General features: G+C 38.7%; 1 protein-coding gene across 2 annotated transcripts in view; it reads right to left on the minus strand.

Moving 5' to 3' along the window:
- LOC108751526 overlaps positions 1-24,791 on the minus strand; it is a 305,551-nt gene that overhangs the window by 123,643 nt on the left and 157,117 nt on the right. For both annotated transcript variants that reach the window (XM_018491760.1, XM_018491761.1), the window contains exons 4-5: positions 18,270-18,482; positions 16,391-17,393 (exon numbers count right to left, since the gene is read on the minus strand). In XM_018491760.1, the coding sequence (XP_018347262.1) occupies positions 16,391-17,393; positions 18,270-18,482 (1,216 nt within the window). The remainder of the gene's footprint in view (positions 1-16,390; positions 17,394-18,269; positions 18,483-24,791) is intronic.

A 24,791-nucleotide genomic window follows, 5' to 3' on the forward strand; every position in this document is an offset into this window, starting at 1 on the left:
GTTCTCTGCGAAACGCCCGGAAAAAGTTTTATCGTTTGCACTTGCAGACAAGTTAATGCTATCGGTCGTTAAACCGGTTACGAAGAATCTTTCCACGTAGTACTGCGAACTATCGTACTGCAGAAGCGTCATGGCATTTTCGCTCTAGTCGCCCCGGCCACACGACGCCCTGGGTGTACTTCAATTAACGCACGCTATTTGCACACGAACGCTTATTAAGCGATTATAAGACGTTTCACCGGTAGACGTTAATTACGGGTTCAACTTTATCGCGTCCTCGCTCTTGTTAGGTAAATTGATCCGCAGCGAAATCGGGACGCGATTGCCGTCCATGATCTTGCCCCTCCCCCCCCCCCCGTGTCGGGCCGCGCCGACTTTACTCCGATGCAGTAAAAGCGGTCGGCTATTAAACACGCGCGGAGATACGATCAATTAGTTCTCGCCGTGCGCACGTGAGAAGCGACGACGTGCCGCGTTTGTCTCAACGGGAACGTGGTCCGCTGCGGACGCCACGCGATACGCACGTGGACCGTTCCGCGTGCAAGTATGTATATAACGCGAGTAAAATGAGTTGTATTGTGAACGTGTAATTTGAATTTGCGAGAGAGAGAACTCTATCCAACGAAAGTTATGCGATCGGATTAGAAATTTGTTCATAAAATTTTACTTTTAGAATTAATTGGAGCACGTAAGATGGTATTATCCACTTCCATCTCTGAAACATAAATCGCGAGTTCTCTTAATGCGTCCAGCCGCCTATAAAAGTCTGTAACCACTTACACCTTGATATACATTCAAACTGTTATTATTCCTCCTGGTGTCTGTGATTTAGAGAAAGTACGTTAATTTCTGAGAACGCTATTTGCAGTGATGAAAAGGTGAAATATACTGGCCAATTCGAAGCCGCGATAACCCGGCGACAAAAAAATTGTATTTCAATTTCTTAAAGAGTGTTTGAAAGAGGAGACTTTAGACTTTCAGATTGTTTCAAATCGATTAAAAACCATTTTTTTTTTTCAACTCTACGCGTGAATTCAAAGTTGAAACTTCTTTCTATTAACTTTGCGCGATCTCGATTTAAAAATAGTGACACGTAAGCAAAAATTTCTTGAACAAATTTTGTTAATCGAGACGAAAATTTAATAAGATATTAAAGTAGAATCTTTAGGCTTTCAAAAAATAAAGGTGTTTGAAAATCATTTTACGATTATTTTCCACAAAGTTATATAAATTTCCATTTTGTCATTGATTCGAAGCGAACTTTTAATTTGATTCAATTGAAAAATAATTTTAAACAGATAGGAGAAAAATTCGAGTAAAAAACGCATTGACGTATCCGGTAAAGTGCTGCTAATTCCATTCGCAAAACAATTCCAATCAATCGCCATGGCGTTTACTAACTATTCATGCATATCATATCGGCAATTACCGGAGAATCCACAACGGCCGTCTCTCTCTCTCTCTCTCTCCTCGTACGGCTATCTGATCCGGAATTGTTCTACCGGAGGCTGTGTTCAATCGACAACCGATAACTAATATCGTTTTTCACATAGTTCGAACATCAAACGAGTCTACTATCGTTCACCATTTGAAAACACAATCGGAAGTTCACTCTTCTACGTTTACGGAACGGCGATGACAGGCGTGACACGCGACCCAATTTTGTTGCCAGGTGCATTCACGCGATTGCGTCCGCACATGCACGAACAACAGACCGGTCTTCTCTTCGTACCCGCATAGCTCGAAACGGAGAATGACTTCGCGGATGCGGTTTTGCGGTATGTCGGCAGCCGTAGCGAGAGATTCACATGCAAATTTCCATGCTCGAACTCATTACGCCGCTGGAGGAATGGAACAGGAGAAGGGGAGAGTGTTAATTACGTGGTAATGACGTCCATAGGCGTGTACATTTTACGAGACAACGGACCTGACGCCGCCACAAATGCAATTTTACGGGAGGCGTTGTCGGCGCAACGGCAAAAACAAAGACAGACTGTTAAAAAAAACACGGTTATCGGTGATTTATCGACGACAGTTCTCCGAAGAACTCATCCATCACTCCGACGGAATTGTAAAAGAAACGCGAAGAGCCTCTTCTCAGTTTCTCTTTCATCGCTCTATATCGCCTTCTGTGGAAAACTGCGAAAGAACAGTTATCTGAATAAATACGTAAATCTTCATCGCTGTAATCATCGAGCCAATGGTCAATAATGTAAGCAATATCGCTTTTTCAACATAGTTGAAACAATGCATAAGCTCTACAAGGTATTGGTTATCCATCGATTTCTTATGTTCTTTCATTCTCCGTTGGCTGTAAGTTCTACTAATGCGAGAAATTGCGTGATTTATTTACAAAAAGAAAACCACCGAGACAAGAGTTCTTTTGTATCAAAAATAAAAAATGTTAATCTAATTTTTAATATATTTATGTCTCTTATACATTTGTCTCTGCATTGAGTTTTGTATTATTGTTCAAACTTATGATATTAATCAGTTTGCGATTAACTTTGTGATTAGTTAAGCAAATCAAATTACCAGCAGAACATTGTGATCCATATTCAGAACGCAGTGCTTTTATAGAAAAGTACGCGCTTCTATTTATTAATTTTTATTTTATATGTTTATATATATATATATATATATATATATATACATATATATACATATATTCTAAAATTCTACTATACGTAATATGAACGCTATATGCTAAGTGCACTCTAAATCGTTATAACGCGTTCTGAATACAAGCTATGTACAATATATAGGTTAGGTACCGACAAAAAAAAATGTACACCTTCGTGCGCGCGATATCTAAGTAATAATAACGATTAATACACCCCACACAGCTGATTATGATATAAAATACCACTCCCCTACTCATGAATTAACGGAAGCTGGTATCGTTTTATTTCTCGCGATAGGAACTTCCGCTAGGGCAAGCGCGCGATTTTATTACTTTATCATTATTTTATCAATACAGCCATAAATCACGTTCGATCATATTTACCTATTTGTTTCATTACTAAGAAACAGCATAACGAGAATATGAGCAGTTGGAAATACCGTCCCCCCCGATTGTCCTTAATTCATAAGCGCGTCGCTCTTGCGTCTGTCTAATTACATTTATTCACCGCAGTAAAATAATGCAACGGGACATTATCGTGGCGGTCCTAATAATTACGAAAATAGTTACGAAAATTAGTTGTCGATAATAATTATAATTAAGTAGCGTACGTATCTCAGAATAATAAACGGGAAGTGATTATCGGCCGATAGATCGGTGGATATTATTTATGCAAATTATATGTAGCTACCACGGCGAATCCGCCGTGCATCGTGCTTGTTATCGTACTTCCCTCCGAGCTGTTTCTCGAACGGAGACGATTTCTAATTTCTTGTAGGCGTCGAAACGATCAAGTTCGAAATCATTGACAGATAATCTGCGCCATCGAATCAGCGGCCGCTGATCGGTACAGAATTGGTTGTAATTGCCGATTGCCACGCGAGGAACAGCTGACGAGACCGACCGGTAATGTGAATTCTTTGTGCGATGCACCAACGAAGAAACGGTCGGGAGGCACGCGACCGTATCTATTAGAGTCATAATTTAGAGTAAACAAATTTATACGAACCTGAGAGAATCGGGTATCCCGAGCGCGGGATTTCGCGGAAGGGAATACGGCGGCATCACGCGAGACTGTATCGCGCAGTAGTAAACGTCCAAGTGATTTGCGATAGAAAATCGCAATTATATTTCTGTAATAGAGACGGCTGAAAGAGATTACACGCCGATACGCGTAAATCTGTTTTTAGATTAGAAACTCTCATATTATATAACTTCCGCTCACTTCGAGATTTACGGATAATCTTTGCTCAGTGTGTGATATTCGTAGATATTATGTGATTTAACGCGCGGCCTTAAAATTTCGTTGCTAGCGAGATTGAAGGAACAAGAACGTCTAATGAACGTCTTTCGATCAATTAGAGTAGAGGAGGGTAGATAAATGTGAATGGAATACAATCGCGTATGTAAACTGTAAGAAGAAAATAATGGTCGAGATGAACGTTAAGTGTATCGGCGAGAAATAATTTTCTCATTACAGCTAATAACATCGGGGAGTTCATAATTCACTTGAGCGAATGAACCTCGTGCGAGCGCAAAGCAGCTTCCTTCTCTCGGATCTGCGTGGGATCATTGACACAACGAATTGAATGGAAAGGAAGGAGGGAGAAAGAGAAAGAAAAAGAGAGAGATAATAAGAGCGGGAGATATATGGAGAGGCGATCGAGGTCACCGATACGCAATCGGATACGCCGCTATTGCACACGCCGTACGATACGTCTAAATGCAGTCGCCAAGAGTGTTCCTAAAAACGAGATTAAACCATTTTCTATGCAGTGACTGTCGTCGGAATCGAGAGATCGTCCACTGTACTGATCGTTCATTCTGGCAGTTGGCGATTCGAGGCCTTGCCTTATCTCAGAGTTCTATCGACGGAAAGTTGATACAGTTACATCCATCGTGCTAAAATTTCCTCCCCAAATGCATCGGCAACATTATATTTTCTTCTTAAGAATAATAAATAAATACTTCCCCCCTCCCCTCAAAAAACTAGGTGACAGTAAAAATAATGACTTAAGACGATAAAAAGTTCTGAAAAAGAAATGTTAATAAACTGCTCTTTAAACTTTTTTTTTTAATAAATTGAAATATTTTATAAAAAATATAAAATACATGAAATATCAAACAATTAGAAATAAAATTTAATTTAAATAATGAAATCTTATTCCTTTTTATAACGTCTTTTTAAATTTTTTTTTTTTTTTTTAACTGATAAATGTGTAGCTAATATACGTTTATTAAGTATCTAAATAAGCCGAGTAACAAATTACGTTGTTAGAAAATTAAAAGAACATAGTTAATAATACAGCGGCACTTCGTCTTCGATCTAATAGTAAAAGCGCGGCCTAACATCGAACTAATAATTATTACCTCCAGGATAATACCACTTTCCATGACTTAAGCCGATTAATCACGTTAGCATTGGGTCAGTTTAATCCCAGTTTTTAGCGTTTAACTTCCGCGCAATTCGATGCGCGCTAGCACGCGACTTAACGTCGTGATTTATAGCGCGAAAGCGCAATCAGGCGGCGCGCGATGATTTTATTTAGTGACCTCTCCTCTAGCACCAGCTAACAGTTTATCGCGATACGCGGTAATTAGGAGCAGACGATGAAAAACGGCGTAACAAAATCCGCCGGTCGTTTTTATACGACGCGCGTGAAGAAAGTGAAACGACCTATTTTTCAGTTTTTCTTCCTCCTCAACTTGGCGCAAAGTGTGTCCCTAATCGCTTCACTTTATACGGTACTCCGTTCTTCGCGCGCGTCACCAATCTACCTCAAGATCAGACACGAAAGATCGGATCAAAGCACAGGAACGGAAGAACACTCGTCTCGCACTCGATCTCGTTTCGCCCGCGGTGGTTGCTCTTGTATTTGGGTTAATGCATGTTAACGCATCAAGTCCGAAACCACTCCCAGCGCCATAAATCTTCGTCCTCGGATTTATTGTCGCTACACTAGACACAGTGTATCATCTCGCGAATAGTTTCAACGCGAAATTATTGCTAGACTCTCGATGCAAGCATTACTTGCGTGGCCACTCGTGAATACTTCAAATTTCAATGGCTAATCAAGCAAGATTCTTGACTTTTTCTATTTGCACATAGGTGATTAAACAGTTTTATTTTTTTATACGCAAATATATTTGCAGGACGGTATCTTAGAAAAAAAATTGTTCTTTGCATATACGCATCTGTAAATCCATTGATGAATTCATATTATTTCGAAACGCAAAACAATACGAGTACTCCAATTTTTTGTGACTTTCTCATTCCGTTAAAAAAACCTACTTCGTGTTGATAACTGTTTTTCATACAATATGTACAAATGTCGCATAAATATAGTATTCCTTTACAAATCATAATCGTTACATCAAAAAAGCCATATTGTATTTGAATACAGTTCAAAACATATCGCGTCTCATAGAGCTCGACTCTTCAAAGATTTTATGGCATCTTATTTATGCAGATGCTTAAGAAACGAAGCGACCGAGTAATGACTTTCGGGTTACTGCTTTACTATATCGGCAATGCTATTGTTGAAGAAATATACCGTTTCTCTTTATCAGATGCACACACGAGTCGGATAATTTTCATCTCGTCACCGTTAAACCTCTCTTGCACTCGCATCAAATTTTAAAGTGTAAATACCTGCACGACGCCTACAGAGTCCATAATATTATTTTGAAATAGAATTTAAAATTAGAATTCTAATATTGTACATTCCTTCCTTGGCATACACTACTGATCCGCTAGAAGTTCTGACAGACATTTCAGAATATAATACTGATTTTTATACTTGAATTTTTATGTCGGATTCATTTTAAGATTAATGTACCTGCTTACTGTTAGCTAAAAGTTCTTTTATTTATTTATCAAGAAATATAAGCTGCAACTAAATAGATAATTTTAGTTAACAATTATCTACGAATATATTTTTCTTGCCTATTCATTGATCTACTCATTCCGTTATTATTCTTGACAAGTTTCGTTTAGTGCCAATATAAAAATATATGAATATATGAATATATGTTTAGGATTACATGGTATTATGGTGTATACGAAGTATTATTAGGCTCTGGAGACTGTCACGTCATGCGTCTGAGAATTCTTAGAGTTTAATGCTCTTCGCAGGTTGGTCTTCAACGCGGCTGCGGCAGTGCGAACCTATTCGCCAGCAACGAAACCGCCTGTATTAGCATAAAGCGATAGGTGTCGCAGACCGCCGACTCGATTGACTCGTAAGCAAAGGTTGATTGGATCCTCTCGCTTTACGATGCGCCGTTTGCAATTTAAACGTTTCCATTCGCGACGTCTTGAGGTCTGGCGCAGCGTGTTTCCGCATGTCTATGACCTCTCGACATTTTCCCGCCGTTTCTTTATTGTGAAGATGCAAAGGGTAGAACGCACGACAGTTTTAACTCAGAAAGGCCCTAACGGATGTTTGGATCATCAGAAAACAACAAACGAATAGGTATTTCCAGAATCAGAATTATACTGATAAAATTGTATTGTAGTTTCTAATCTAATTACATTGTAGTTTCTAAAAGATGAAATTCAAGATAGAGTAAAATAAAACTTAAGCGTAAAACTTAATTTATTTATATCCTTGCTGCAAATTTTTGATTTCTAACACAAATAATTTTATGATTGTATCTCCATCTAGAAATCTAGAAATTAAAAAACAAAAGATTGTAGAAAATCGGAACTAATTTTGCCGTATATTCACGTACGCGAACACAATGATCTTTTCTAAAACGCCCCTCGTACTTTCTATTTATTAATAACACGCGATATCAAAAAAGCTTCATGCTTAATACTCAAGCGACATTTCAAATTGGAATCTTTTGGGACGCATAAAGTAGGTAGACTGTAAAAATTTCCACGTTTTAAATGTAGTTTTAAATGTAAGTTCCAATTAAAATGATGTATCTTTGTTTAGATCGTGAACGGGATAGTCACTGTATAAATCACACGTATAATTCGCTAAACGGTTATTCGGAGGATCATGAGCAATGTCCTTGTCAGATTCAGTAAGTCGAACACCGTGGCTCCTTGGGTGGTCTTAATCTTCAGTCTCTGTGACTTCCTTCATGCAAGTTCCGTGACTCTATTGCTATAGAAATCCGTCGAGTGCTCATGTATTAAAAAACTGTTTAGGATCTTTATATGGAATTTAGCGTTTTTGCGAATCGCAGTACAAATGAATAAAACGTTATTACGTTCTTATATTTCTCGTGTGAAACGAGCGAAATGTCACGAATAAATAAATAGCGCGGTTTATAATCATTGCAAACAAATAATATATATTATTCACATTTTAACGTAAATATAAAAAATAAAATAAAAACGTAAAATTTTCATTAAAATAAATTTTGTATTTTAAAATATTTTGCTCCATTTCACTTAGATACATTTAAGAAATATCTTTCTGAGAATGCTGTTTGAGAATCCGTCGTTAAGTGATACAAAAAAAAAAAGCAAACGTAACGTAGCAATCGAATGAAATCTCGATAATCTCCTTGAACCTGACCGATTTATCCTATGACAATATTTATCAAGCATTATCCAGCATGTTCTCCATTTGGAGGCATCGACAATGAAATCTGGTGCAACCGGCTCTTAGCGGAAGCAGTTAACATCGCAAATGGAAACTGGAAACGATTTACGCGACGATCAGCTTTCAAGCTCGAGAATCTCTCAACGCGTTGATTCTCTAGGAAGAATCTGCTAAATACCATTAGACTTCCTTCGCGAGTATGGAGTGTGCTAATTACCGGGGTCTGCACGTAATTGTCCCGATCATGTGCCTAACGTGCCGCGCGAGACATCTTTAACACACGTATTCCATCTTTGATTTTTCTCGTCCCTTTAAATCAATAATATCTATTGCACTATGATTTATTGTAATATTGTAGTATAATTCTCGCACTTTCATCAATTATAAAACATAATTAATTTTATCCATTTAAATTTATTTATTAATACGTAAATTTAAACTGTCAATAATTTCGCTAAAACATATATCCTCTAAAAATTTTTCTATTGTAATCTATGATTCACATTCAAAGAGATTAATTTTTCAAAAATTCATCAATAATATTCTAATTTTATTTTAATTATCTTTTCTCTTATAACAAATATTAGCTTCATAATCTTCCGTTTTTTAATCAAATTAAAATTATGTCACTGTTGCTATAATTAATTTCGTGATTAATACGTATACTTGCATAAATGCATTTGAATGTAGTATACGTACAAGCAATACGCGAATAACAAATATAATAGAAATTACATAATACAATTTCTCTGTAAAATATAGTAATCCCATACAGTATTGGCTAACGTCTCGTTTTGCTTGTAACCACTGTAACTCTTACACGCGCGCTTTAGGTCTCATCAAACTGTGTCGCAGGTCGCAAGCTCTTGTGATAATCAAGTCAATTTTAATATTGACGCATCAGATTGGCTGTCGTAAAGCAAGCTTACGATTTGTGACACAGAACGTGCGACTATTGTAGATGAGGCCTTACAGCTTATACCACTTCAGGTACGACACTTTTTTTCCATGCAAAAAAAAGACCCCGTGCACAGGAGGCCGCGCATTAATAAGAGGAAGTGTCTAATGGACTTCCGCTGCGTTGTTCTTTATTTTCTATAGCGTCCGCGGCCGTGCGTTTGTTTGTAAATAACGTCATGGCGTAATGGGCCGTGTAATGCGGCGGCATTTATTCGGCTCGTTGAAGATCGCTTTATTCACGGTCGGATCAAAAGATCCACCGGCGGCCGTGCTACCAGATTTTACGATACCGTGATGGCAATTTGATCGCTATCTGCATTATGATTAATAGCGACAACTTCCCTTTTCCATCTAATGATCCAAGGTGCGCCTCGACAATTGACAATAATACGAGAATTTTGTGAAAGCGGACGAGACGATCGTCATTAAAATAAAAATCCAACGGGAAAAAGAGCTCTGAAAAGCGCATACACTCTTACAAGTTCATTTTATATGTCATAAAACATTACGTGGTCCTTACAAATATTAATAATGCCATAGCATACATTCTTTCTCGATGTAGAAACAATATTAAAATGATGGATTATTACAGCAATACGTCAATTAATTTAAGAAAGACTTTACTGCAATAAACTTTTCGATTAGCAATAGCCATACCGAAGCTTATATATGATCGGCGATAATTTCATCAAAAACATCATAATTAATGTTTCAGAAAGCGACGCGACGTTTACGGAAAATAAAAGTCGCAAGGGGGAGAGACTCATCTAACTCAATCGTCGTTGACAGGCATAATAAGGCTCCGAATTAATCCAATTGTCCTGCTGGTAATTGAATTGTGTAAGAAGTGAGAAATCGATAAACCACCCTCGATAAGCGAACACGGTCGTCTCGGAGGAGTAAACAGTTGGGCAATCTTGCTATTAGCTCGTGCAAACAAGCAACCCCGCGTACTCGGACGTGATGAGTGTAATTGCGGAATACGATTGACCGAACGGACGATAATTCCTCGTCCCATCGGCTCGTCCGCTCGACACGCCGCGCGTCGAACGGAGGAACGCGCGCCGCGAGAGGTGAACAGCCTCCATTGTAGAAGCCGCTTGATTCTCGCTTAAGTAGATATGATTGAGGGCCGCCGTGGGGACGATCAATGAGCTACTAAGTATAGCCGGTCCATGAGTCCGGCAAACGTTCAATCAACCCGCGCGCAACACGGGATACCCGACGCAACACGGCTCGCCCGATGTACCACACGAAACGCTTCAATTGAATCGCGAAACCCCCGGATACGCACGGTGGCGATGCAGAAGCTCGCGGCGATACGTCACGCTTCGCTAACTGTTCGCTCTAAACTCGTATAAGCAATTGTGTCGCGAAAAATCGCACCGTTAGTCGCGATTGAGCAAAAAAAAAAAATAGGTAAGAGACATGTGTATAAAAATCTGGTTAAAATGTACGGAAAAGAAAACAATACGTGACGCTCAATTTGCAAATTTACGGAACTCACAATTATCATAAGTATCACATAATAATAAAAAGAAATATAATCAAATATTAATAAAAAGAAATGTGATAGTGCCTAGACATATACGTACACACACACACACACTATATATATATTTGACGTAATATCGCTAATTTATATCTCCGATAATCCTGTTTAATAAAAATGTGGTAAATATGTAAGATTAAAAGACGGTATATTCTTCACAGAATTCGTCCGTAAGAGAAAAATATTTTTTTACCTGAGTTCGTAGCACGATCAGTGAGTTAATAAGGTGATTACGAAGGAAAAAAAAGCTTTTAAACCTCGGTGGCTTTGACGGCTCCGACATTCTTCACAAGAAAAAGAAGCGTGGGAATAGTCGGCCGATCGACATGTACGTCTCGATAGCGAATCTCGTAAAATTTACTGGCTTTCACATGTCTCCGACGACATCGAGCAATAAAATTCCGCGATGTAGCGCGAGAAACAATAAAGTGAGCGAATTAAATTGCGTTCTAGGTATAATTTCTCTTCACCTGCACGGTATAATAATCCACCGCGAAAAATTAGCGCTGCATCGATATCAGCTGATCGTTGGCGCGTATTTATATTTCGTGCTATTTCTCGCTTTCGCGCGAGAACCTTTGACTTTCAGCCGCGTTGAGAGCGTCGCGTTGTTCAGCAGCTATAATTACCGTTAGAATAAATGCATGTTCTAACGAAGGCTCATTTTATCTTTTCCAACAAAACTCGAAGTTCAAATCGTGAGTACACAAACCTAGATGATAAAGTCTGTAACACTTTTGTTAAATAAAAAAATTATCTACAATTTATTAATAATGTTTTGCATTATTTTACTAATCCCTATATTAATTCCTATAAATTATTCATGTCAAATTTTTAAAATATAGGAATAAATTTTATCATATTCTTACATATCCTGAATTTAAGGAAGAATTTAAGAAAAGAACAATAATTGATTACATGTGAGAAAGCTAGTAAATTTTACATCGCTACCGAAACATGTACTTGTTGACAACCGAGGTTTAGCAAATGTTTAATATATGCATATTTTCTCAGGAATGTTATTTGAATATGTATGATGAGATACGCGTTGTTAATACATCAAATTCGGAACAGTGCAAGAGAGAGGGGATTAAAACATTCTAACAAATCTTCGCGGCTCTTCCTTTTTATTCTTTCTATTAATACGAAGTTGCGGTTATTGCCGCTGTTAAAGTCCAAGTTGATGATTTTCTCGAGCCGGTTGCGTGGCAAAACTAGTACATATCCCACCGCATTCTTCCTGCCTGTGTCTTGTCGACCGTCCGAGAATGAACCGCCACGATACGCGGCGATACCAGATCGGTTCTTGCGGGAGTCAGGATCTCGCGGTACGACGCCGTTCAAAGAATTTCCGCGAGTGAATTTTTCTTTTTTTTTTTTTTTTTTGGAACAAGAAAACGTAACGCAGAGCCAGTTGTAGGGATTTAATTGAGCGGTGAGATATCCGTTAATGAAAATAATTTCCAGAAAATTGATACGTGTCGAACTGTAGGGTGGAAACACATCAATACAAAATCGTCACACTCATAAGAATATGAAAATATGAATTTTCTAGTAATCTCACACAGTGTTAATCAGAGAGATTTAACAAATTATTGTCATATAAATAAAATTCAATAAAAAGAAATTATTACACAGAAGCGCAGTATAGAAACTCCGTAGAATTATCATTATTATTTTAACATATATTTAGTTAGATGCTACTGATAACGATCGAAACGACTATTGCAAAATATGTACGTTGAATTCTTTTCGTAGTGCATCTATTCATTAAGATTACAAATTCAATTAGTCAAGTGCATATCTTAATAGCTCAAATAATGCTTAACGTTTCACGGTAGATAGAATTAATTCCACCTTTACAGTCCATTCATTTTTTATCATATAATTGCAATTTAGTCCCACATGACAAGATCAATTTTCTCAGAAAAAAAAATCTAAGGGATAGCAAATATTCCCTCCTATTTTTCTCTCTCTCTCTTCTCGCGAGTCTACTCAGTCTGCCGGCCTTCGCCAAAGGCAGCGAAATCGAATGCATTCCAAGCTGCCGTAAGTCATTCCCGACAATATCCTCCTCTACTCACAGCACCCTCGTGCGTGGGCAGTGGCGTTTATGTCGCACGGACGGGGCGGATTATGTTCCACGGCGTGCCGACAAACCCGCGAGTAAAAAAAAAAACGAATGGATCGTACCGACGAGACCGCCGAGCCGCGCCGTCAATGAGATATCCACGTGCTAATGAAACACGACAACCGGCGCAAAGGCATGTCCGATCGCATGGCGTGGTGCGCCGCAAGCACAGCCACGCCGGGTACGCAGGTTACGGAACGATGACAGCAGAACGAACGTTACGGGAAAGAGTGACGACCGGTTCTTCGCACTTGATTGCCAAATATACCAAAATAGAGATAGGGAAATAGAGATAGAGGATTATCATATACGAATGACTAGACGACGACTCATCGATTATTTTTATTTACATACTGTGAGAAACCCTTTATATCTGATAAAATATTACTTTCTCTTCTTTATTATCAAACTCGACAATCGAGTGCTGGGAAAACATGGTTAAATCGAAAGAATAAGTATTGAAATTGATGATTACTCTGAATACAAAATAAAAATAATTTATTACAATTATTGAATTATTTGTTACTATATATTTTATTATTAATATTTTTTATTGTACATCTAATCGTGCATTGGCTAGAAAAATGTAAATTCTTTGTCGCAGAATTTATAATATTTATTATAATTCATTGCATCGATTCAGACTGTAATAACTTGTTTTGTATTAAAACACGAATAAGCAGCGGATTTTTCTAAGATTCAACGTAATATACTTTTTCACAAAATCCAATTTCAAACAAAATTTCAACAATTGGATTCACAAAAAATTTATTGATCCGTGCTTGATAAACATCCGTAAATGCAGTTTGCAACTTTTTTTATTCAATTTTTCGGTTTGTCGTTAACGTTTCTTAAAGAAAGTTGCTGGTTCACTGTCGTATCTCATTAGCACGAATACTCATTGACAAGTTCATTACTCCGTTCATTCACTGTCGAGGCAGGTCGCTCGCCTCTTGCATTGCAAACACTGCCGGTTGCAAGGAAAATCAAGAAACATGTTTGAGCACGTATACCGGGGTTGCTGCAATAGACGAGCGCAAATCAGTTATAATAATTCAATGATTCATGATGTCTTACGTTACCAATCCTGGACTTAGGGAGACATGAATCAAATGGTTATCGTTACGATAATTACATTTGTACAACGTCCGTATGTTTTGCATAAACAGTTTTACATAATTGAGTGCACGGTAGGAGTTAATGCGGTATCGTAACATGATATTCTCTGTTTTTTTCTCCGGAAGAGATCATTTATTATTCCAAGTATTTGACTCAATGTTATTTTTTAGTCAGCCTTATGACAATTTACAAGAAAAATTATTTTCGTTATGATATATAAGACTATCTTTTATAGAATCATTTTTCAATTAACTTTCTTTTTATCTTTCAAGTTACAACATTTGTAATGCTGTAAAAAGATTTACTAAATCAATCTAATCAACTTTATTACATCTGTTATTTTCGAAGCAATATCTATTCAAAGAAGAATCGAAATTTTTTACGTTTTTACTGACCATTAAAATGAAGATTACTTTTCAATTTGTACATAACTTTCCTCATATCTCAATTATTACAATATATTGAATTCTTTTATTCATAATATTTACACCCGTTAAACAGATCCACATTGTACTAAATTATACTTAAATCATAAGTAATTCTCCAAACATGTCTATAGATTGAGGCGATAGTTCTGCAACTCTAACTGTCGTGTTATCATACGACAAATAAAGAAAGCGGTAGCTGAGAGGAAAAAAGAAGAAAAAGAAAAGTTTGCCCATGGAATGGCACACACAAATTACATTATACGTGGTACGTAAAAAGTCGCGCTACGAAACGGCGAATGCTGTAAGCTCATTTTTATGTCGAAGCTGCGGACGTGGCGTCGTTTCGGATAAAAGGTCTTGACTTTGCAAACTTGTCGGCGGCGGTTACCAAAGAGGCGGTCCGAGACGAGCGTGGGAGGAAAGAGACGCGAAAGGAGATCGACGGTCGAGAACAGCCGCGAGACTTTAAAGTACTGTCCGACCCAGTCGGGCCCGTATCAGCGAGTGATTCGTTTGGCCAGGTCCATGACGAAAGATCGAGTGACAAGCGAATGCGCCGACAATTTGCATACTCGTCCGTTACAATTACGCTTGCGTCGTCGGCGTGAGAGTCATCGCTCGTTAACGATGCCCTCAGGGAGACGGATTAAATCGGGATTGTGACATGTGACACAAAAGTTTACAGTCCCAAGAACCGTGTAACAAAAACATTTAAGATTCAACTCAAGCGAGAAACTACATTTGTTCTTAATTATTCAACGTAACTTTAGAAATAATAAGCATTTGTGAAAATGGAAAATAATCGTTAAGAGTCAAAAGAATAAAATTAAATGTAATTTTATGACAAATGTAATTTGAACAAATATAATAAAAATTCAAACAATAATAGAGACAATTGATTGCATAAAAGTATAAATCAACACTGAGAGAAACGTTTGGTTGAATTAATTAGAATTTTAATTGAAAATGGACGAATTAACATTTTCTGATTAAATCTACTAGAATTCTTAATTGAAATAACCAGAATGTTGATGGATACAATCAAAATCGTCTAGTTCATCTATTTTCAATCAGACATTTTTCTTAGTACATTTAGAAATAAATATAGTTTCCTGAATGTGTGTCTATCCATTAAATCACTAATGTATAATAACTTGTCAAACAATAACTTAAGTTCTTTTCAGATTAAGTTTTTCACGTATAATAATGGAATCAATATTTTTCTTTGAAACTTAATTATGTCCGTGCGTTAAATTATGAAAGGATTATTACGAAATAAGTTGCGAGTTAATGCGGAAACCTCTGCTAAATACACGCCACGGATTTCCAGTACTTTGTTTAGTAGAAAATATTTCCGTCGTAAACTTCGCCGCAGCTTCGGGATGTAAGACACGCATTCGTGCGAGCACGTGCACACCGGAATAACGTCACGCAAGTACAGCGATTCTATTCGCACTCACTGGAATCTCCCCAATGAAACTCTTTCACGCGAGCGTAAACGAAGTACAAGCATCGATTCGACGCACGAGTAGCGTTCGTATTTTTTAACAGCCGACATGACAAGAAGTAGCCACTTTACAAGATATGCCGCCTACGCTGCACTTCAGCCAGAATTTCAAGTACGGTGCGCCGCGCGAGTTTAGTCGCCGGTAAATCACGCATGCCTACATAAAAGCGTTCGTCGAGTGAGAGCAGCTGGCGTGCCGGTTCGGCAGAAGTAACTTGCGAGTTTTCCTAGATCGCATACCTTCGATGTAGACGGTCATTCCGGAAGCGAAATTCAACCCGTCGCGATATCTACTCTTGTAAACAAGGCTGTATTTTTCGTCAACTAATCGCTAATAAATCTAGCAATATTTTTTAAGCGCTACAAATAATTTAACTTGATCGAAGAAATTATCAGCAAGAAATACTTAAAAAATTATTTAAGGACATACTTTTGCTCTACGCAAATATAAAAGAATTCTTATTGTTACGTATAAAAGTAAAAAATATATATGTGTGTAAATTACTTACCAAATCCCATTCGTACTTCTTCTTCGTCGTCACTGTCGATATGCTTGATTCCCGCCACTTCGAAGCTCTTCGCAGATTGTTCCTTTCGCGAAACGGACGCGGAGGGAGAACAATCGCAGTTATCCTCGCCGCAGCCGCAGTCGTCGCCAGCGCATCTGCATCCCAGCAACGGATCGTCCGTGTCTATATTCCTGCACGCCGGACAGGGGAACGTCATATCGTCGAGCGAGACCCTTTCGATTTTTCTCTCGACGGTGACGAGCAAACTGCCTATGTATGCCGGCAGATCCTCGTCGCTAATATCGTCTGGACCACCTGCGTTCCGCAATCTGTCCTCGAGATCTTTTGGTGAATCATCGGCGATGTCGTCTCGCCGCAAAACGCTTTCCTCGAATTGCAGAGGACTCTTCAGATCTTCCGGTGCGATCGACCTGCTACGCATTTCGCACCTACTGCTCTCCTTCCATTTTTCCATTGTTGTTGGGGAGACCACCTTGGTGCATCGCTTCACTTTGGCGCGACTCTCGTCGCCGCCGATGGGACTAGAGGAATTCTTGGAACACGCTCTGCAACTCGTGCTTCGATCTCGTAGTTCGTCCTCGTCGCCGTCGAGGTCGTCCTTCCAAGTGTTGACACTGGACGCGGACCTGGACTTCATCACTGTGGCAGTATGACCGGACTCACCGATCGTGTGATTCTCACGACAGAATTGATGTTCCAGCCTGTCGATCGACCTGGCCTCCTCCCGACGATGTTCAGCGCTGTTAGTTCTGTTGATCTCGCGTGTCCTCGGACGTGCGTCCTCGCGCGATCTTCGTCGCGGACGACCGGTGGTTTTCATCACGCTCGAGGGCTGCGCTCCGCTGAGATTTGCGCTCGCCGTATTCGACGAGCTCGGCTGACCCTTGTTTGTCAGGTCCCGCCAGTCCATAAACTCGTCTTCACGGTCCCAACCCAAGATCCCCGGGGCCCTCATCGACGTAGTTCGCCAGACTACTGCTATCTGCAAACAGCAGCAGTTTTGATCGTAACTCTCTCTCTCTCTTTATTGTCCATTTGATTTACGTCCACGTTGAGAATATTACGAGAATATTACCCGTAGCCAAGAATTTTCCGATTTTCATATTAACGACATTTATATTTTTAAATCAATTCTTCCATAAGAAAAATATAGAGGTAGTAATAATATCTATTGCCAATTAATATTTCAAAGAAATTGTTAATAAGTAAAGGAATTTAATTCTCTCTCTCTCTCTCTCTCTCTACTTAGTTTCAAGTGAATTTTTATTCAAACAATATTTTAATCGAAACTCTTATTATAAAAAATTAATCAAAAGTATTATAAAATTATGAAAGAGAACTTTTCACGATTTCAACTTATATACGATTTAAATTTATTACAAGAAAGTTTATCATGTTATTGTAATATTTCTTATCAAGTATTTATAAAAGCATATTGAATTCAGCCGGTCTGCGTAACTCATTGTCACGATAAATCAGCTAGCTTGGCACATTTCTAAGAATATGGGAAAACGTTATAAGCGTTATAAGCGTGACAATGCTCCGTCGGCATTCTCAGATATACGTCCTTTATTGCTCGGAGAGAAGCTTAAGCGCGCATCTAATAATGCGCGTGCCATTACGCGCCTGCATCCGATGACTGTTAATATTTATGTCGAGGACCCCGTCGAGGATCACGCGGGAAGAACGCCGAGAATTCCGGCCGAGTCTTTTCGACGGTTGGAGGTGTCATTCTCTCGCGGCGGTACATGGAGGACATCACTGGCGCGGCTTTCTTGCGACAACGAGAGAGAGAGAGAGAGAGAGGGGGGGGGGATACAGGGAAAGAAGGAAAAAAATAAAAAGGGACATGACTCACCTCAACGGTATTTTGCTCGACGGCTTCACCGGCGGTCGTAGCGCCGTTGACCGACGAGGTGGTTGCAGTTGCAGTTGCAGCAGCCGCGCTGCGTACGCAAAGGTAACATTCCCCGAGACGCAGTGCGGACGCCTCGAGCTCACCCAGCTGCAGGATCAGGCCGTTGCCGCCTAACGTCAGAGGCCAGCCCTCGGGCACCACCGCCTCGTTTCCCTGCAATCAGACAAATGGATCATGTCATATCTCGCGTCTGATCATCACGTGGATGCTTTCGCGTTAAACATCGTAATTTTCATCATGTTTCGATAAAGCTAAACTCTTCCGCACACGTCGTTTTCCGAATACTCCGCTGAAGAGAAATTGATGTTTTCAAATACTCAAATAAAAAATAGAAAATTAAGGATAAAATTGTAGCTATCAATCGAAAGCTATGAATTAAGCTATATTTTTTGTAGGCAGATTGTATATGAAAGCGTGGGAGGAATTAAGACGTTGGAAAGCGGTATGTTAATTGCGTTGATTTTACAGGATATACTCGTATTCAGAATTAAAACGACGTGCAGTCAGTCAGTAACTGTCCTCTCTCTGCTGAAAAGTATACGTTGATGAGCAGGAATTTAATCGGAGTCGAAACATTTCGCACACAAAGCAAAGAAAGTGGCAAAGTATTCTGCGCGGAATGTGTTAATCTTGAAGTATTTGTGCATGCCAGAATATTACAACATCAACACTAGAAAGTTTGACGTTAATTGCATTAATAATGGTTGAGTCATGTAATAATTAGCATGATTCTAAATAAAAAGTACTAATTATGTAACAATTATGCTCACAAATAAAAATCAATTAGTGAACAATTCTTTCAGACATTAATAATGTTTTGAATCGAAAAATATATAACTCCATTGATATATTATATAATAACTATTATATCGTACTGTATAAATAATGTAAAAAACTGAAAAGTATTTACTATCAAATGCTATCAAATAGCACACGCTAATTGTCGGCACTATCGCGATGTTCATTTCTAGCCACACCGTCGCATTTAATTTAATATTGAGTCTTACGACTCATATCTCCTCATCTTGGAAGGAGAAGAGATCGCCGAAGGTGCGAGAACTCTCTCGAGTGCACCTTGCAATAACGCCTACATACATATGTCGACCGGCGACTACGTGACTCGTCGTGTAAGCAATTAGACGGTAGGATAGCGCAAATAAAGGGCGGCAACTGTGTGCACACAGCGTGCTTCGGGTTCGTAATTAAAAGCAAATGAAACGCACCCATTCGGTCGTCCACGATTTTCATTATCGAGACTGAGACACACGCACGACTGCATTCCGTGGGGAACTTTATCAAATAGAGTCGGTGTCGATCGAGAGACCATTCGACGACGATTCATCAATTCGTTGACGCAAAACTAATAAACTCACGGTAAAGAGACATATCAGCATTGGCACAATGTAAAAATGACGCTTTTATTAGGTACCAACATTGTTTATGATGCAAATGAAACCACCAGAAAAAATTAAGCTGTGACTCCGCTCACTATATTTCCTTTTAAAAATACATTTTTAAAAAGAATGTTCGGCAACGGTACCATCTATATCGTGTTAATTCGAGCCCTTGAAAGTGCACATCTGCGAATAAAAACATTTCGAGTTTCACGTCAGTTTTCTCATCAATTTTCACTTGCTGTTCGTATCTCCAAAAAAATTTTTTTTTTTTTATTAAGGTGGAAACTATGCAGCAAGGGGAAAGCGCAGTATCACAAAATTTCATCAGGCGTCCAATGCCACAGATTGTCAACGGTCGAAGTCTCTCTCGTAATCGCCTTCGCACTAATCAGTGTGACGAGAGAGAATGCAGAGGCCATGTTGTTTGACCATGACACCGAGACGGACGTCTCGTTTATGATGCGCGATAAGGAAACCAGAGGCCCTCTTGCCTGTCAACCAAGTGTCTCATTAGCGGTATAAACACCGTACGAGAGAATGTATCTGGCGCCGAAACTAAGCGGCTTTCACTGCGTGATTTACCGATGTATCTACTGCCTCCTCCCTCCCACCCTCGATTTACGTGCAATACGGCTTACCTACGCCACGCTCGGAAACCCTGTGTGAATGTTTTCAATGATCGGTGGCCAGCAAAACGGAAGGTGTCCCGACAGGACAGCGGTCTAGCGAGAGCCGGCGTAAATCAGACCTTATCGCCGCGGAATTCGCATTAGGCCGCTAAGTGCGAATACTGGTGCGTTAAATTTCATCGCTCTCGATACTCGCTCGTTTCTCAGACGCATGGACGAGGAGAATTTATCAGTCGCCCTCTCGCTGCATCGCCGCGTAATAATTTTAACGTTATCGGCGACTTTTCGCGCTAACCGTTACGCGCGACTAGTATAATCGCGTTGGTACAAATCGAGTTTGAAGCTGGTGCGTTGAGAAGCATTTCAACAAATTGGAATCGCTTACTTTCTTAATGCCGGTAAGCTGTAGAAGCAAAGGAGAGAGATATGAATCATAAACTTTCTACTCTTATAAAAAAAAAAGACGTAAATAATTTGAAGAAATAAAGAACATTTATTATCTTTGTACGAAAGTAAAGCGAAATAAATTTTGGAAATTTTAATCAAAAAATACTTCAATTTTTAATATTTTCTTTTAATACTTCAATTAATCACTTATACGCATATATATAATAAAACAATGTTTTAAATACTTTTACACTTAATCATGTAATCGTGAAATCGATGACCTGAACTACACTGGATTAGTGCACATTAAAGGCTGCCAAATAAAATACTTAAATGATATAATTTAATCAATTTTGACAATGAAAAAATACATTTCTATTCTGCCAAACAATACGTGACACTATTATTAAATAACTCTGATTATTAAAAATATTTAAATATCCTTACATTTAATTTAGCTAATTTCAAATATAGCAGCTTTTAATATGTGCTAATCTTGCGTGTGCAAGTGCCCGAATTCGCTATAAATCACAAATAGAAATGACTTAGAAACGATCTACCTTCTTTTTGTCGATCTACCGATTTGATAAAAGTGACTTGGTAAGTTTTCAAATCACTCACCAATCATTCACCGTTTTACGATCGGCATCATCCTAACTGGCTAATGCGGTCGTGCGGCGAGAGCGGCGCACAAATACACGTTCTCCCTAAAGCTACATCCATTCGATCCAAGAAAAAAAAATCCGTAATAGACGATTAAACGAGAAAGATAAAAGCGAAGGGTGGCTCACAGGAGACGCGCTGACTGCCGTGCCGGATGCTGTCAAAGTGACAGACGCGTGCATGCGACGAGAGCTCATTAATCGGCTGCTGTACCACACGGTCGATTGCATTGACGAGCTTGCATCTACGTGACTCACACGAGCGAAGATACACGCACGCGAGTTGGAGTAGCACGCGCGGAAGTATCGGAGCGGATACATCGAAACACATTTTATAGCGGCCCGATCTGATGAAAGTCCGGCAAGACTGATTGCGATCTGGCTGCCGCGAGGAAGTGAGGAAGCAAAGAAGGGAAAAAGAGGAAGATAGGGATAGAGAGAGCGCGAAGGAGAGAAACGATTCGCGGACTTGTTCCTCGGACTCTGTTAAAAAAAAAAAAAAAAAAAAAAAAAAAATGCGCACGCGCCCCGCCGACCGCCCGTGGTAAACACGCTGTGTATGTTGCGATCAAATTAATCGGCATGACATCGTTACTTCTCCGAGTCGGATGTCTTTCACTCTGCGCTCCCGAGCGCGTCTCTCGATCCGAATGGAGAAGTCTCAACCGCGATCGTCTCCGGCGCGAAAAAATATAACGGTCGAGCACGGAGGTTGAGAGGAAAGAGAGAGCGAGCGCGGATTTACGGCGGTATGTATCGGGTTACCAACGTTGCTAATTGTAATTTGCGTAAATTCGCCTGAATTTATCTTTATCGGATATATTTAAATTTCTCAAAGTGTTGCTAAGATCGCGTGGCTAATTGGATGAAGAAAATTATACGGACATTTCGTGTGAAAGATAATAAAAATCTAAAGCGGAAAGACTTAAAATCGTCAAATACAAGGAAAAAATGCGAACGGATCTTATTAGATTTATTACAATGTTTGATGTAATCGAACGATAAGCCCACTTGTAGTCTTAAAAATATCCTGTATTATTTTAACCGATATATTTAAATTACTTCGTGCTAATATTTATTCATCTCCTATATTACTATTCCTAACACGATGCTTAAACACAATGCTTCATGAATTTTTCAGGACGAGATCAAAGCTATAAATTCAATGCGTCTTTACTAATAAAAACTTTACGTGGTCTATATAAATGTCAATTTAAGTATTAAGAATAATAGCGATCAACGCGAGACTGATCGATTCAACGGAATAACAAAAAAAATTGTTAATTCTCTTCGTATTAATATAGCGTTGTCGTTGAATATGTATGTTACCATGCTTCAATGTAGAACTTTCGGTTCACCACGGAAAGGAAACCGAGGTGAATAGCGCAGAGATGCGATCTGGCAACTTGCGAGACGTGCCACGGATGCGGCAACGGGATGTATGCATGCGGGCGGTGCATAGAACGCGACGGGTCTGGCCAGTAAACGCGCCATGAACACAGGCGTGCACAAGCCGATTCCCTCTTCGCGGTACGGCTCGTTTAAAATGCAGATTAGACTCTATACCGGCATCCTTTCAGCGCGCGAGTTGCCGACCGACGTCGACGTGGCAACGGCACACCGATCAACGCTTGGCTAAAGCAGCATCTACAATTAAACACGTAGGCAGACAAACAGATAGATGAAGAGAAATTTATTCTAATATGTATTCTAATATGTAATAATCTAAATATTTATCCGAAAAGTGATAGATATGAAGTAACTCATATCAATTCTATTATATTGTTATAGCTAAAAAATAATAATAATACAGGATACTCGCGTTGAATGAGTAAATTGCATAAAAGTATAATTAAAAATAAATTATACGATCTGTGACGAGAGGGAGCATTAAAAATTAAATCCAGAGGAATATTGAAGTACCATTTCTTCGATCATCAGTTGAAGATTAAAAAAGGAAACGTGTGTAAAGCACCTGTTCACCTCTACTCAAGGTATTCAACGGTATGTAAAAAAATAGCTAAATAGATGCAAAGACAACGTTCATATTATAATCGCACGAGCACGAAATTTCTTTGTGAACGTGTAGCAGAAACCGATTTGAATGAATTCATTAGTACGCTCTCAAACATAAACGTGTTTAAAGCTGCGGCTTTAGATGCAGTTTCGCAATGAACCTTTCTGAATATTCACAAAGAAATCTTAGTCAGCGACAGACGTCGCTGTTATTTGCATCTTTCGTCTCCGCACCGAAGTGTCTATGCAGAATATTTGCAATTGTCGTTGAATAAAAAATTACTGATCGTGAAGACTTACATATATGTATATAAAATCAATGCTCATCGATTTTCTGAATCAGTGAATTCAGTTGAATGCACTAGTGCGTATCATTAAAGCCATTGATTTAATCCGATTGTGAATGTAAAAGTAAAACGCAAATATAAAATACATAGTTTATTTAACAGCACAATAAAGTGCACCGAGAATTTCACGGTTTAATTCGTTTCTATATTTATATTAAACATTTATATTTACATCAATTTTTGTGAGACGATAACTTTAATGTGCATCAGTGTGTCTACATTTTTAAAATATTATTTTCATTATTAACAAACAAACACATTATTGTAAGTTTGTACCTTCAAAATATACTTTTTTTTTTACTTCACAACATATTTTTACACTAAAATATTCACGATTTAGAATGTTTTTTTTTTTTCAATCGCATTAGATGCCATAAAATATTTTATTATTAATGTCATTAATATTCTAATATTATAAATTATTTTTATGAAAATTTCCACGTCAATTTCCGAATAAAACGTGCAATAAAATATTACAGATTAATATAAATCATATTATTGTAAAACAAATGTGTTAGCCAAAGCAGGATTTTAAGACACCGCGTTACTCTACGATAAGAGAAGAGATCCGCTCTCCCTATTTCTCATTTTTCTGACGGTAAATCTCTGTCAAGCGCGTACGATGTTTCTCAGCTACCAGTTAACAATGCAAAATTATGAGGAAAATGCGAAAACGTCCCGACAGAAAGAAGAAGTCTCTCCATCTCATTTGTGTTTCGTCTGTCAAGACATCTTGTCTGGTGAGCTCGACTTCGCCAGAGGTCGATCTCTCGCTCGGCAATAGATAGTGTTAAAGAGGTCCCCCAATGCATTCTCAATCTCTTTCACTATATCTCGCGAAGAAGCTCTCTCTTCTCCGGAATTTGTTCATTATCTGTATAAATTTTATTGTCTGTATAAATTCTACTATACAAAGTAGACATTATATATTACGGAGATTCTTAACATAATATGACTGTTTCTCATCACATATATCCATCAACTTGTCCTTGTTTTATTATAAGCGTATATATATATATATATA

The sequence above is a fragment of the Trachymyrmex septentrionalis genome, unplaced genomic scaffold, assembly GCF_001594115.1.
Source record: "Trachymyrmex septentrionalis isolate Tsep2-gDNA-1 unplaced genomic scaffold, Tsep1.0 scaffold49, whole genome shotgun sequence".
In the NCBI taxonomy this organism is placed as follows: Eukaryota; Metazoa; Arthropoda; class Insecta; order Hymenoptera; family Formicidae; genus Trachymyrmex; species Trachymyrmex septentrionalis.